The sequence below is a fragment of the Mercurialis annua genome, linkage group LG7 (genome assembly GCF_937616625.2).
Source record: "Mercurialis annua linkage group LG7, ddMerAnnu1.2, whole genome shotgun sequence".
Classification (NCBI taxonomy): domain Eukaryota; kingdom Viridiplantae; phylum Streptophyta; class Magnoliopsida; order Malpighiales; family Euphorbiaceae; genus Mercurialis; species Mercurialis annua.
The window spans coordinates 43,548,744-43,564,881 of NC_065576.1; the positions used below are offsets into that span (position 1 = coordinate 43,548,744).

Here is a 16,138-nt window from a genome sequence, read left to right on the forward strand (position 1 = left end):
CTTTCAAAAATTTTGCAATTAAAGAAACTGACACCGTTTTGGATGTAAAACAACAACGTTTTATATTAAAACGACACGGTTTTGGATCTAAAATAACACTATTTTTCAAAGGAAAACACATTAATTGCAAAAAATTGGAAAGTTCATGTTAAATATGTCAAAATCAAAAGATTATATTAAATATCAAAAACACCCGAAAGTTGGTGATTTTTGGTGCATTTAAGCCTTCTGTATGTTTGCAATCAACTACCAGACCATTTAATTTTTATAATTTTTCGCTTCACTTCAATACAATAATTATTTATTTTATTTTACCTTTTTGATAACTTTTAACTTTAAATTTGTATTTCTTTTTTACTATAACCATCCAAAGTTAGAGAATTTATAATTAAATTTTAGTATTACTTTTAATTTTTTTAGATTAAAATTGAAATTTTGAAATTCTAAAATGAGTTATACTAATTACGGAATCCGTGCATCAATTTAACTGAAAAATGAAACAACTAAATTGATTATAAAAAATTAAAATAAAATTGCAACGAAAAAATAAATTGTGATAGCATTAACAAAATTAAAAAAGTCGGCTCAAATTGTAAAAACACACTAATGTTTAGATTTGTTTTACAATTAAACCTAAAAAATTATTATACATTTTTAACTTAATTTCTCCATTTGTTTTATATTAATGATTAAAGACATTAATAATATAATTAATGATATGTATATTTTATGACGTCTTAACATGTGTGTAACAAATAAACTTTCTAAATAGAATGACAAAAGTATTTGCAGTGGTGTTTGATAAGTCAAATTTTTATTTAAATTAAAAAATTTAGCACTTATTTTTTAACATTTAATAATTTAAGTTCAACTTGATTTAATTAATTAAGTCAAAATTACTTTTCAGTTTTATCAAACACCACTTTAACCTCATAATTATATTGTATAACAGAAAAATATGCTTTAACTTTTTTGCTCATATATTTTTATTTAGGACAAATTTAATTATATATTGAATCATTAAATTAATTAATGCCCTCCTTAATTATTGATTTGTTAAAATAAATATAACATTTAAAATTCAGATATTAATATTAGTAATGTATATGCACAAGCAGAAGCATATCTTAGGAAATAAAATAAATGACTGCATTTTGACTGCTATTTTTCTGACGTTATATATTTTCACTTCACTTTTCTTTTACTAATTATTATTCCACTTTTTATGCTGCCACTGCATGTAGAATATTATTTTTGTTTCATCAATTAGATTATTAGAAAAAAGAAATAAAAAAGAAATGCTCTATTTACACATGAGGCCAAGTTTCGTGATTAAAAAGTCAAGTAAGAAAAAGAAAATTTACGCGTGGGCCCTCATATTTATCTTACAAGAGACGATTGTTCGAACCAAAAAGCAATTTCCATACAGTTTTTAAAGACTCAATATTAGCATGAAGGGCAATTTTGTCATAATAAAACTAATTAGCTAAGATTTTTTCATGTACTTATAATAACATTAATTTTGGTTCCAAATATCCCAAATTGCCCTCTTTTAATTTTTTAACAACTTTATTCTCGGTCTAAAAATAAAAAATAAAGAAAAAAAGTACAGAGAAAAAACAGGAGCAGATTTAATGAAATTATGAAATAATAATAATTTATTCCTATTATAATATTTTTCACTAAATTTGATTCCTTCTCATTTATATCTCTCACATTACTTTTTCCTCTTCATCTTCTTCATTTTTCTCTTGAAATTACAGCGAAATTACGCTCTGATCACTTCATTTTCCTCTTAAAATCACTCTTAATTCTCCATTCTTTAACGTGATCAACCACCATTTTTATGATCTTCATCAGAGTTCTGATCATTGATCGTGACTAAAAAAAGGGGAAAATTCTGATAGGAACCGATGCCTGATAGCAGTAATAACAATAATTATAGCAGTAGCAGTAATAATCACAGGCAGGTTAAGAGCAATGCTGTTTCAAATCAATCCCCTGATAATATTGAAGGTAAAAATCTCTTTATTTTGGTTTGATTGTTGTTACAAGTTTATGTGATGATCACTGTTAATTGTTTGTTAATTTTTAAAATGCGTGTGTTTTGTTTGATTATTATGAATTTGTGATTGTTTTATGTTCGTTTGAGAGTTAATATCTTTGTAATTAATGTCGTAATGGAGTTGTTGTTTGATTAGGAAAGTTGATAGCTTGTTGTTGGAAATTTTAGTGTTTTCGTTTGCTTTTAATGATCGGTTCAGTTGATGCTTGTAAAAGATTTGAACTTTTTGTTGCAATTTAATTTTTTTGATCTGTATTTTTCCTAAGATTTTGAGCTTCATTTGTGTATTGCAGAAGGATTTTGGCGGTTGAAAATCCATGGCAACGATGATCAGGGTGATCTAGCTCCGTCTAGTCCATACCCAGATCGTCCTGGTGAGCCGGATTGTGTATACTATCTGAGAACTGGATTATGTGGTTATGGAACCAATTGTCGTTTTAATCATCCTCCTTATGCTGCACAGGTACTTTTTCTTTCTGTTGAGTTCTGTGTTATTTTGGTTTATTTACGTTGCGTTGATGCTATATTGATTGGTTTACCATGCGGAATTTACTGTCTTTTTGGTTTTCCTACACCTGGGGTTTGAGTGTTTAATATTTTGATGAAGATATTCTTTTACAGGGTAATCAATTTAAAGAAGAACTTCCAGAAAGAGTTGGCCAACCTGATTGTGGAGTAAGTTCCTATTTGGTGAAAATATTGTTCCTACGTTATGCAATATAGTGCAGCTTTTACTATGACAATTATACTACGTGGCAATGCAATTTATAATCATGAACATTGTAGAGTGTGCTTATATGTTTGTTGAATTATTCTGATGTTCTGTTCTAGGACATGAGGGTCCAGTTCTCTCTTTTAGCCTAAGATACTTATAGAGATGAGTGAACAAGAGGACACAATTTTGAGAAGGATAGATTACTAAAGGAAAATCGCTTAAAAGTTCTTTAGCCATACAAAATTTATTTTCGAATTCACAATTTAAGCCATCAACTCAAGCTCATCTTGAGAAGGATGCATTACTAAAGGAAACCGTAATCTGAATGCAAATTGAATTGTCTGCTCTTGTGGCTGGCTTATTCCATATGCAATTTTGAACGGCATCATCAATCTTGGTTTGCATAACATATGGTATATCCTTTCTGCTGTTACATTGCAGGAATAGGCTTCCATAAAATGAAAATTAGGAATTTTATTGAAAAGATGCATGTTGAATGAAAGAACTGCAAACTTGAAAAGAATGAACTGAATGTAATTCAAGATGCATAATTTATTGATGAGTTTGCTTAAAAAGTGGCCCGCATAATTTATTTTGATCAGTTGCTTTTATGATGAAGGTTTAAGAAGGCATTGTAATTATTACTGTTTGAACAGTCTCCATATTTATTGTAATTCTTTACCATTTAAAGTACCTTCTGTTTTTGTCACACAAATTTGTTGCTAGAAAATTGCAATTAATTAGAGAAGAACATATGTGGCAAGCAGTTTGAAAAGTAAGTCAGCTAGTTGATTTAACAAATGCGATGATATTGATTTTCAGCTTTTTTGAATTTGACTTGGTATTTAGTGCTTTACTGCTTTTATTAAATTCTTGTTTAGGTCATTTGCCAGATTGATATTTCTTTTTGGAATCAGGTGACAAGAAAGATATGAGATTCATTTGTTGATTCTTTTATATAGGTTTTATATTATTAGTAATTATTTTTATTTTGCCCTAACTTTAGTACTTCTCTTAAATTATTGATTTGGCATCTATGTATTCGCCACCACTGATTTGCTAGTTAGTTGATCGAGAAGCCAATAACTGTTAATGTCATATTTGCAATGGCTTTGGTAGATTTTTTATCTATAAATCATTCTTCATAAATTTTATGAAGGTATCGTATTATTTAGTGTAAGGCTTTCGTGCTGGATGTTTCTTCTAATAGCTTGAAATTATTGCAGTATTATTTAAAGACAGGGACCTGCAAATATGGATCAACTTGTAAATATCATCATCCAAGTGATAGAAATGGTGCAGGACCGGTCTCATTTAACATTGTAGGTCTTCCTATGCGGCAGGTGCTTACTTTGCATTTTTGGATCAAATTATTTTTTATTTTAGTTTGCCACGCTTGCAAAAAATGCTTATGTTTATGAACTATTGTCACAATCTATATCATCTATTTTCCAGGATGAAAAATCATGTCCATATTATATGCGGACTGGATCATGTAAATTTGGAGTTGCATGCAAGTTCCACCATCCTCAGCCTGCACCACTTGGAGCTGGCTTACCTGTAACTGGACCATCTGCCACTGGACCTATGACTTCATCAAATACGCCTTCATCAGGTCCTCCTTATGTTGGTGGGTTGCCAACTTGGTCACTACCAAGAGCACCATATGTGTCTGGCCCTCGTTTGCAGGCTCCGCAGACTTACATGCCTGTTGTTGTTTCTCCTTCTCAAGGTGTTGTTCCAGCACAAGGCTGGAACACCTATGTGGTAAGAAATAATTATAATATTAACTTTCTGCTTCATGTATGCTACCTAAGTTGACAATAATGTGATGTGCCACTAAGGAATGATGATTGTTATGTCAGTGTAACGATTGGGGATCTTTAATAAGCTGCACATATCTTTAAGTGTCAAAAGGAAAAAATGCAGCTCCCATGTTTGAGTCTGTGAGAGAGAGGGATGTAGTTGATATTGTAACTTTTGCTGAGACCTGTGTCAATTTTCATCAGATGAGTTAGTGGAGGAAGCTTTGAGGGATGGATGCTCTGTAATTGCTTGGAGATACAGGACAAGTTATCCTTATGAAAGCAATAATGTAAATAAGCCTTAAATAAGAAAATAACGTTTTCGGCTTTTCTTTGGCCTTATGCTCCTTGTATGGTGTGATTGCATTTTTGTGCGGTTGACTTTGCAGGAAATCTTCAGATGGAACCTTTTCTAGTATTTCTTTGATATTATAAGTTGCACCTCTTTACTGGTCTTTCTAAATTTAATTCTCTTTGGCCAAGCATTTCTTCGCCCCTCATTTCATGTGTTTATTTGTGAATCAGGGAAACTTGAGCCCCATGTCTTCAGCTGGTGTTGTGGGATCTGGTCTTGCATACAACTCAAGGAATCAACGCGAGTCCGGATCTAGTGGACAAGTACATATGTTATCAACAGAAAGTTCTAATCTCCCCGAGAGACCTGATCAGCCAGAATGCCGTTATTTTATGAACACTGGGTTTTGCAAATATGGATCTGACTGCAAGTACCATCACCCAAAAGAAAGAATTGCACAACTAGCAACAAATTCTGTTGGCCCACTTGGTCTTCCCTCCAGACCTGTAAGTCGGATTTATTTCATGTTTCGCTATGTCTTCCTGATTTTCATAGTTGACCCCAGAAGCTTTAAATTCACTTGATGATAGCATTAAATCATAGGCTTCATAGCTAATTTTTTAGGATTATTATTCCAAACTTTACCGTTTTTAGCGCTTTAAGCTCCACGTTTGAAAGTTGCTAAATAATATCCCCACCTTCATTGTTTGGCAAATTCAGGTCAAACACCATAATATGACATCGTTTTATTCATTACACTAGTGCCAAAATTGACATGGTTTGGGGCCAGAAATTGCCAAAATGTTAAAGTTTAGGACATTATTTAGCAACTTTTTTAATCTGGAGCTTAAAGCGCTAAAAAGGATAAAAGTTTGGATATTATAATGTGAGTAACCCTAATTTTTATTAGCTATTTGCAAGTAGGCAACCAACTAAATTTGTATTGTATGGAAGGACCGAATTCTACTGTTTTTTACAGGATTACAACCTAATCTACTTATGGTAACATAAATTCTGCTTCAAAGATGTTTTCCCTTTGGATGACGAAAAAGTTGCATTACATCTTGTTTTAGAGAAATTAATGTAAACAAAGTCAGCTTAGAGGCCAACACTATTAAAGTAATTCCGTACATGACGGGTTTGATAACTGTTTAATGACGAAAATTTATATCTGGTCTTATTTGGAAAATTGTGAACGAGTTGAAATGATTTTTACTCCATTTTCTGCAGGGGCAGCCTGTATGTTCAAACTACAGCATGTATGGAATTTGTAAATTCGGCCCCACTTGCAGATTCGATCATCCTTTCCCAGCATATCCATATGGTTACGGTTTGAGCTTGCAGCCTTTGTCTATATTTGACTTATCACTCTTAAATTATCCGAGAATATCTCCGCCGACTCTTTCAACCGAAAGTGGCGTCTCCCTAGTATCTAAATTTCCTGATTGGGTGCAAAATCCTGAAAATGCAACCCGTAAACATCAGAATTCAGACACTAATATTAAGATATCCGAAGATCAATCTGAGCAGGCTGATTCTCCACCACCGCACTCCTCACAAGCTTCTTCAGAACCATCGCATGATTGATTTTGATTTCGTCGAGACCACGTGTTTCTGTTTTCTGTTGATACTTTTCGGATAATTGGTACTTTCTAAAGGAGATTTTTGAGACATGTATGTACCTCATGCCCCACCTTTTCACCTGTGATTCTGCGGAGTGTGGTAGGTTGTTTTGAAATGAAATGTGATGAGCAAAATCTGGGGGGTCATGGGGCATTTTTTTGTTGTGAATAAAATGCAGGTGAAAATTTGTAATATTTCTTGGATATGCTGATATGATATCCATCTGCAATGATAAAGATTTTTGCAAGATTTGTTTTTTGTTTTTATATTATCACTACTACTTATGGTCCACAAAAGGACTGGAAATAAAAATTTGATTGAATTAGAGATGCTTTTCCATTAAAAAAACAAAGGTTTAATCTTTTTTCGACTTATTTCATTTGTCCCAAATTACCAAAATTGCCAATATTAGTCTATTGCTCAATTTTCAATTTCAATTATAGCAATCATCAACACCCGATGAAACCTACTATCAAGTGATGCTGATGCCTCTGCAATGGATGCTTCTGCAATGGCGCTTAATGCTTCATTTTCAGAAATGTTATTACTTGCCTTGCAGCTTGACGCTTTATTTCCGTTGTAATATGCTTTCATCAGTTTTATACACTCAGTTATTTTAATCTCATCCTGAAAAACAACAACAGTAGATCTCCTACATGATAAACAGGACTCAAATCAATACTCTATATATACAGTTTTACCATTCCGATATCTCTGCCAGTAAATATCCTCATAGATGTCTCATACTTTTCATTAGTGAGGGTGCTGACAGTCATAATAGTAGCTGCTGCTGCTATTATTAAAGGTGCATATCTTGTAAGCTTTATCTCTGCAATATACAATTTTACTCATCATCTCAAGAAATTGAAATTAAAATTATTTAAGATTTTGCATTTGCAATCTGTTACAATTATTTGAATTAATTATCAGCAAAATGACATTTACTTTGTTGGTGATTTCTGTAATAAAGACAGCAAGCTCGTCACATAAAATAGTGGATTTACGCAATTCGAAAGCGGTCCGATAACTTTCAGAATCCGTCTCCCAACCTTTTTGATATCTTCTCCATCGAGAAACTCACAAGGCCTAGAGGTCTGAGCAACAATTTTATTATGGGATTGCTATAAAATTTAACGGAGTTAAAACGCAGTAAACAACAAAATTGAACATGTTAATGAATGGAAGATGGTAAATAAGAGAGACCATAAAAACTTCGAAGTCCAAGGATTTATCTGCCATTTTCATAGCATTTAAACAGGCAACCACGCGAATATTGTAATCCACAATTTTGCGCTTAAAAATCTAAGCCAACAAGTTTGTATCAGTAGGTAGTAATATTAGTAGATAGAGACCATAAATTCTGATAAGAATAGTTTGTGAATACATGCTTTTTATCTCTTGAAATGAATTTGTCGAAGAATCTCTTTGGATGAAATTTGACAAGTGTGTCTCACTCTCCATTAGTAAGAGTATGAAAGAAAAAAAGAAACATGTCATGGTAAATTTAACTTTACGTGTAATGCGTGAAAATACTCCTAAATGTTAGACTCTGCATCTTCTTCTTCTTGTCCTTTTATTTTCAAGAACATTTTTTTTTTGCTAATTTATTTTAAAGCTTAATGTCTTAAAAAAAACTTTAACCTTTCATCTCCTTTTCAATCCTACCCTGACGTTGCAAATCTGTCAATTTTATCCTATTTTGCATTTTTTTCATTTCAATTGTACCCTAAAACATAAAATTGATCTTTTTTTTATTTGGCAAAAATTCTCTAAATTGACCCTTTTTGCATTAGATTAACTTTTTATATTAAATTGACCATTTTTAAAAAAAAATATTGAACTTTTGTCAAATAAATAAAGGTCAATTTTATGTTTCAGGGTACAATTGAAATGAAAAAATTCAAACTAGAGTAAAATTGACAATTTTTCAACGTCAGGGTAGGATTAAAAAGGGGATGAAAGGTCGGGATTTTTTAAGGCATTAAACTTTATTTTAAAGAATAATTAAAATTCATTTTTCTAATTTATCTTAAGTTTTCTTCAGTGGCAGAAAAATTAGACTTGACATAAACCAGAACAATAGCATATCACCATTATACCCAACAATAAGACTGCCACCATCAAACAAAATGAGATAAGGTTAAGAGAGTGAGAAGCTATGGGGCCTGGACAGAGCTTATCTCATGGAATACCCCATGATGCCATGTCAATGCCTTATATGAGCAGCCAAAAAATAGAATGTAAGGAAATAAATAAATTCTAAGGCTTCCATAGAGTTGATCTTAAGTAGTACATTTGTAAGATAATGGTCATTAATCTTAAAAGGAGAAATGCACTGTGTAATGATGCCAAAATCACTCAAATATTTCTTCTTCCATGGTCCTGGAAATTGTAGAAACATACACCGGTTAAGTTTAAATCATCGTAATTGTAGTTCCTCACAGCCTGACAGATTTAAGCAATTTTTGGTTATATTAAGGAAAAGAAAAAAGAAGCATACAGATCGATGATGAAGCAATTCTTACATCAGTCGCAGTCCGCATTCTGTCGAGATTTTTCAACCAAAGATGCTCTCTGAGTTGATGATAGAGCCTTTGTATAGAGAGTTTTCTGACCATCATAAGCAAACCTTTTACTACCAAGTTCAGAGGAATATGTTTGGTAAAGCCTATCAATTATCTTTCGACCAATTCCCTTGCTTTCAACAGCTCTCTTATCTTCCCAAGTAAGAGAAACCTGCAAATCAAAACGGCATATTAGTGTAAAGAAAATAGTACATAATGTAAAAAGGTCATAGTAGTAGTCTTGAGATAATCTTTTATATGAAGATTGCAAGATGAACCAAAAATGTAACAACTCCTTCAGAATTCCAAGTCATGTTAAACCAATTTTGGACATCAATATAATAATGCCTTGGGTTAAAGTCTAAATTTGAAGAATTCAGAGCTGCACTTAGAGATTCATTCAATAACAAACAATTTTAACTTTCTTCTACTGTATCTCAATAACTTTCTATTCTTTTTGTTAAAATGACTAAGCAGTTTCCCTCATTAGGTTCCCTCACTGTTGCAGCAAATCAAGAGTTTTGTCAGTGAAGCCTTTTTCTTGTTTTCTGCAACTGGATTCAGCTTCTCATTTCCTTCCATCATCCATGTCAGGTCCTCCACCCGCTCCTTCACTTCTGTTTCCACAATTGCTTCTTCCTTCCTTTCTGCAATAAAGTTTGATGCCTCTGCAATCGATCTTGATGACTTTGCAACCGATATTGATGCCTCTGCAATCCGTCTTGATGCTTCTTCAATTTTCGCCTTGGAGCTTGATACTTCAACATGAATGTTCTTCCTCTTCGGGTTATCATAAAAGGCGCTCATCAACTTTTTACAATTAGTTATTTTGATTTCATCCTGAAAAAAAGAAAAAGCATTACATCTCTTAACTTAAAGGATAAACATGACTCGAATCGATACTTAATATTTATAATTTTACCATTTCAATATTGTCGCTTGTAAATATCTTCATAGCTGTCTCTAACTTGCTGCTGGAATTCAAAATAGTAGATGTTGCTGCGAGTGACGTACACATACATTTTAACGAGAGGGGCTCACAAATTCTATAGATATACAATCAAATACGAGATTTTAACATTACAATAATAAAATAATGCAGCTATATATAGGAAAAACTATTCATCGATATAGTAGTTATAGCTTAGTTTATTATTATGTTTTCAGAAGTTTCATTTATATGTTAAATTATTGATATTAAGACAACAAAATAATTGGGTCGAGCATTGAATCTTAATGGTTGATGCCAAATTATAATAATTGCAGAAACAAATCTATAATACACTCAATTTATAAATCTATAGAAACGAAGCTTGAACTTTAGATTTGTTAAATCAAATATTTTATGTAATTTTCTTTATAATATGTATTTATATGGACGATTGAAAACTAAACATTAAATAATAAAAACATGTATAAATTGCAGCAAAATTGAAACATAATTTGAATAAACGCTTATCATCAAAATTAATTTACTAAAATCTTAGTGTCCGGAAATACAGCAAGTTTTGAACTAGCATGTGCTAGGTGCTATTCAACAAAAAGAGATTCTAACAATTAGTCTTACACAACCTAGATCTGTTAGTGCTGTTGATTTGGTGTCATAATCTTTTATCATCAACAGAATTTCATTATCACATTACAATCAACTTTAACCACTACTTCTTCTTACTGATTCACTTCAATTTAAAACCCTAATCAAGAATAAACCTAGCTTTTCCAACCTAATCATCAATAGATACATACAGATTATATTATTTCAAACACTTTGCATATAACTCAAAATGAAAATGGAAATCAAAATTGGAACCAAACAACTAACTAATTTAATCGTGAATTTATCAAAATAGATATTGAAAAATGAGAAAGTGGAAAATGAATATAATTATTTAAAAGATTATCGAGTTGAGTGATGATTGATAGTTAGTTTGAAGATGTTGAGCAAACAACCATTAGCAAATAAAAAAGAAAATAAGAATTGCATTGAAATGGAATAAATATAAGTTACTTGGCCAAAATTGAAAAGAGATAATGGAGATCATAGGTTTCTTGTGGCAAAATTTGAGGGGGTCCAGTGCCCCCCTTGACCTAGTGGTAAATCTGTCACTGGCTGCTACTATTATTGAAGGTGCGTATCTTGTAATCTGTATGTCTGCAATATATAATTCTATTAATCATCTTAGGAAATTGAAACTAAAAACATTTGAATTTTGTTTTTGCACTCTTTTACTTTCATTTGATTTAATTATCGACCGAATGACACTTGCTTCGTTACTTTCTGGTTATTCTAATAAAGACATGAAGCTCGTCAAATAGAATAACGGATTTACGCACTTCGCAAGCGGTCCGATAACTTTCAAAATCTGTTGCCCAATTTGTTTGACATGTTCTCCATCAAGAAACATATCAGGGGAATGGGCGGGAGTGTAAATTTTACGATGGGATTGCTATAAATTTTGTGGAGATTAAAACGTAGTAGGCAACATAATTAAACATTTTAGTGAAGGAAAGGTACTAAATAAGGAAAATACCATAAAAATTTCAAAGTCTAAGGATGTAACAGTCATTTTCATAGCAATAAACAAACAACTAATTGCCACCACGCTAACATTGTAATCTGCAAATTTTCTCTTGAATGCCTAACCCAACAAGTTTATATTAGTAGTCAATACTATTATTAGTAAATAGAAATCATAAATTTCTGATAAGAAAGTTTGTAATTACCGGAAAATCATCTCTTGAAATTGTGAGCGGACCGGGATTTGGAGGTCGCTCGCCCAAGGCTTATGACTTAACCGACTAGATAGCCTTACTCGCCTCCAGTAAGACTATCGTTCACCGACCAAAGACTAGGGTTCGTGGACCTCGCAAGACTCTTGTGCTTAACTTATCGGTTATCGGCTTTATTTATTGGACATATGTAATACCCCTTATTTTTTATTATGTTTTCGACATGGTTTTAGATTGGGTTTAGCATTGTGACACCTTGATTGAGTCTTACTTTGTATCTTGTATGTGTCACATGTATCGTGTGGGTATTAGATATTGATTCGATTCATTTTCAGGTATTTATTAAAGTTGTTTTCCAATGTTTTCTAAAATTGCCATGTGTTAAAACGGTCGGATCAGCTCATCTTTAGAATATGTTATTTCTAAGAGAATTTACTAATATTTGGTCAGTTGGATTGCTATTTGGAGGTTTCTAACTTTAAAAATACCTATTAAAGGGCATCGCCCCCTTTTATTCCCTTAAAGGGCATGTCCCTACTTACAGTCCCTGCACATTTATTGTGGTACATAAATTTAAATCCGTCGTAATTTAAATTTATCTTTTATTTTATAGAATAATTTAAAGAATTGATTGCCATATATTATAAATTATTTTTTATAGATCCTCGTCTGAAAGCAATACATATAAGTTGTTTAGCATTGCATGTAAATTTTTTTACAATTAATTTACAAGTTTTAGTAGCTGTAATCAAATAAATTTTAAAATCGTAATAATTGCTTAAATAACGAAATTAATTAACTAAATTTGATACTAAAATTAATCTTTACAAATTGATATTTTACTTATTTTATTAGTTAAGTAGCAATTTGTACACTAGCCATTTTCTTCTCAATTTAAATATAAAAATGATTTATGAATTAAAAAAAAATAACATGCAATGTAGATGAGCTTTTAACAAAAACAGAAAAAAAAAACGCTAGAAGGAGGGGTCGAACCTCCGACCTTGTGGTTAACAGCCACACGCTCTAACCAACTGAGCTATTCCAGCACAGTTGCCTTTTATTATTTCTTGGAGTCTAGATTCTAAGTTTGGCTCCGTTGGTGGCTTAAAAATAAAAGAATATCCGCATAACGTTTCACTTTCTTTTTATGATTTAACCTAACATTTAAGACATTATAAATAAAAGAAAAAGGTACAAAAATGACCCTAATGTTTTCGCCCTGCCTCACATATAACCCCAATATAAATTGAGAAGCAAAAATGACCCTAATATTGCCAAAGCCTATTACTTTGACACTTCATTGAAACAATGTTAATAACACACGTTAACGTTGCTGATCTGGACTAAAATAGCCGTTTGGGAGAGGACAAGTGTAATTTCTTGGCGCTAGAACCTTAACTAGCGTGCCTGCAAAAAAAAAGTCTGAATTTGAAATCAATGGAACCTAAAACCTTACACAATCGATTTTAATTTTCACCAACCTCTCTCATTTACTTCTCTCTGAAGCGCAAACCCTAAACCCCTACATTCTCATTAATTTCTCCATCTTTTACTACCCTTTCAAGTGACAAAAAGACACTACATAAGACATTGAAAGTGACTGGAAAGCAAAAGGACACGGGAAAGTGGCAAAAAACAGAGAAGTAACACTGGAACGAGTCATAACTGCATTGAAGACTGATTAAGGTATTTTTTATTTGTTCATTTGTACTTTCAATTGATTTGGTGGTCCACGAAATTGATTTGGTAATTTGCAATTGGTTTAGATTTTTTTTGCACTTGTAGTTTTCAATTTTAGGGTTTTTTTTTGGACTTGTTGTTTGCAATTGATTTAGGGTTTTTTTGCACTAGTAATTTTTAATTGATTTAAGATTTTTTTTGTACAGTAATTTTCAATTGATTTAGGGTTTAATGCTTATTAAGTGATTACAAATTATCTATAGCTGTGATTTGTTTATATTTAAATATGTTATATACTTTTTGATTTGCTTGTGAAATTTGGTTTAAATTGCAGAATGTATAATCCTGATCCTATTAATATTAATTTCAAATATGGTGGAGAGTGGCTATCTGACCCTAATCTGCAGTATATAAATGGAGAAGTTGAGATTATATATAACTTTGACCCTGATTTTATTAGCCATAGTGGAATTGTTAAAAAATTGTACCCCAAAAATCAACACAACAATAACATTGTAACATTACAATAATTTAACATAATTAGTTGTCTTATTTCCCAATGCTAACATATCTTATCTAGTCTCAGTTTATTTTTTATTTTTTAGTTTATTTTATGGACAATATTATCTTATTTGCCAATGTTAAAATCAAGAAAATATCAACTGATTAACAACACAATATTAACATATAATTAACAAGACTGTAAATAATTCATTAATCAACCATCATAAAAAAATCGTGTTGCAAAATAAAAAAACGCATAAATTCAACCAAACACAGTAAAAATGCAGAAATAATAGATTTTTATTTCATAAAATCACAAAATTATTTTACATAACATGAAAAGATAATATTTATATATGTTTAAAGATAAAAATTATTGTTATATAAAAAATAAACAGAAAAAATTACAAATCTGAAACGAAAAGGAAGAAAAGAAACGATGAACTTCAGAATTAATGAAAACGACTGCAATGATAATGAGCGGAGAAAATGATTTCGATGGTGAAACAAAAGTGGAACGGCAGAGACGGAGCGCGAAAAACAGATTTAAAAACACCAATCTATTTGATTGAAGGTGAAGAGCTGATGAAGAAGAAGAAGAAAAAGTTGTGTAAAAAGTGACTTTAAAAGAGAAAGGAAAGGGAAATGTGAGTAGAGAGAAAATAATTATAAGTATGAGAGTTTATTTGAGAAAGAGATATATATATAATACCGTATAAAAGAAAAAATTTGCTCATACCGTATTTTAGAAATGCAAAAGTAGAAGCAATATAAAAATATAAAATTTAGAAAAGTTGGTTAAATCTGTAAAAATCTCTTTATTTATACTATATATAAAAGCACGAAGTGAGTGGCAAGTTTATTTAACAACCCTTTTTATATTATTACTGATTGATTGTTTAAATTACGGTTTAATGGTAATTTATTAATTGTAATATTCATTTAGCTACTACTGTTAGAGAAGAATTCAATTAGAATAAGAAAACTAGACTAATACATTAGTTAAACATCTCTAATAAAGAAAAAGGAAACAAAATAGGATTTTTTTTTGCATGATTTCGTTATTTGTTAACAAGTGTAAAATATTTATCATGACCATTATTTTCCTTATTTACAGTATTTGTCATCGACCATAATTCTACTTATTTGATTTACTCCACAAGTCTAATGTAATACATATACACATAGTACATATTTACTATATGAAAAATTTCTGATAAAACAACCATTTTTATAGTGATATTTATATTTTTAATATTATTTTAATTGATAGCATAAATAAATAGTTTTAATCCAATCTAAAATATTTTCTAATTCAAAATCGTTTTTGACTTATCCCTAACTAATATAAACAAAACACATTAATATAATTATATATAAATTTACTTAATCTCATTTGATATTTCCTAATTCAATAAAATCTCATATTAATTTAACATTGATTATTATTTAAAATACATTACTATATATAGTTATAACAAATTTAATTAATATAATAGCAATACACTTACTACTATTTTAATTATTAGTAGAGTTAATTAATATAACTAATCAATTTAATCCAACTCATAAATATTTCCTAATTCAATCAAAACTCAAACTAATTTAAGAATAAGTAAAAATAAAACACGTTATTATTTAGAATGAATTTAATTAATATAATAAATTTAATCCAACTCAAAAGATATTTTCTAATCCGATTAAATTCTTATTATTTTACTATTATAGATAAATAAATCCATTGGTATAATTATAATAATTTATAAGTAAATGTGTGTTATTAACATTAATTAGTTTTAAAATTTAAAAATAAATAAATTATATTTAATTCTAATAAAAAAATTAATTTAATATGGATTATAAATAAAATATATTAATATAATTATAATAAATTTAATTAATATATAAATTGACGAGTGACATCACGAAGCATGTGCGTAGCACGTAATGCGAAACTATTTACTTAAATAGCAACATATTTTGAACAAACATATAAAAAAAACGCTAGAAGGAGGGGTCGAACCTCCGACCTTGTGGTTAACAGCCACACGCTCTAACCAACTGAGCTATTCCAGCACGTTTATCCTCTATCATTTCTTAAGGTAAACAAATGCTGTTTGGCCCCTTTAGTAAACTCGAGGATGAATAATGCTT

The 16,138-nt window shown here is 30.6% G+C and overlaps 2 protein-coding genes and 2 non-coding genes across 4 annotated transcripts; 1 reads left to right on the forward strand and 3 right to left on the reverse strand.

Moving 5' to 3' along the window:
* Positions 1 to 1,700: 1,700 nt before the first annotated feature.
* LOC126655992 (zinc finger CCCH domain-containing protein 3-like) lies at positions 1,701 to 6,750 on the forward strand. The gene is made up of 7 exons (XM_050350424.2): positions 1,701 to 2,016; positions 2,359 to 2,528; positions 2,687 to 2,740; positions 4,007 to 4,123; positions 4,236 to 4,547; positions 5,111 to 5,386; positions 6,111 to 6,750. Exons 1-7 carry the CDS (start codon positions 1,914 to 1,916, stop codon positions 6,465 to 6,467), a joined length of 1,389 nt encoding a protein of 462 aa, XP_050206381.1. The 5' UTR covers positions 1,701 to 1,913; the 3' UTR covers positions 6,468 to 6,750.
* Positions 6,751 to 8,774: 2,024 nt separating this feature from the next.
* Positions 8,775 to 10,061, reverse strand: LOC126657554 (uncharacterized). Its single transcript, XM_056103853.1, has 3 exons — positions 9,990 to 10,061; positions 9,029 to 9,907; positions 8,775 to 8,948 (listed from the first exon to the last, which is right to left on the reverse strand). Exons 1-2 carry the CDS (start codon positions 10,020 to 10,022, stop codon positions 9,554 to 9,556), a joined length of 387 nt encoding a protein of 128 aa, XP_055959828.1. The 5' UTR covers positions 10,023 to 10,061; the 3' UTR covers positions 8,775 to 8,948; positions 9,029 to 9,553.
* Positions 10,062 to 12,772: 2,711 nt separating this feature from the next.
* On the reverse strand, positions 12,773 to 12,846 carry TRNAN-GUU (transfer RNA asparagine (anticodon GUU)). The gene has a single exon. It is a non-coding gene; the product is annotated as a tRNA-Asn (tRNA).
* Positions 12,847 to 15,986: 3,140 nt separating this feature from the next.
* Positions 15,987 to 16,060, reverse strand: TRNAN-GUU (transfer RNA asparagine (anticodon GUU)). The gene has a single exon. It is a non-coding gene; the product is annotated as a tRNA-Asn (tRNA).
* Between the last annotated feature and the right edge of the window lie 78 nt (positions 16,061 to 16,138).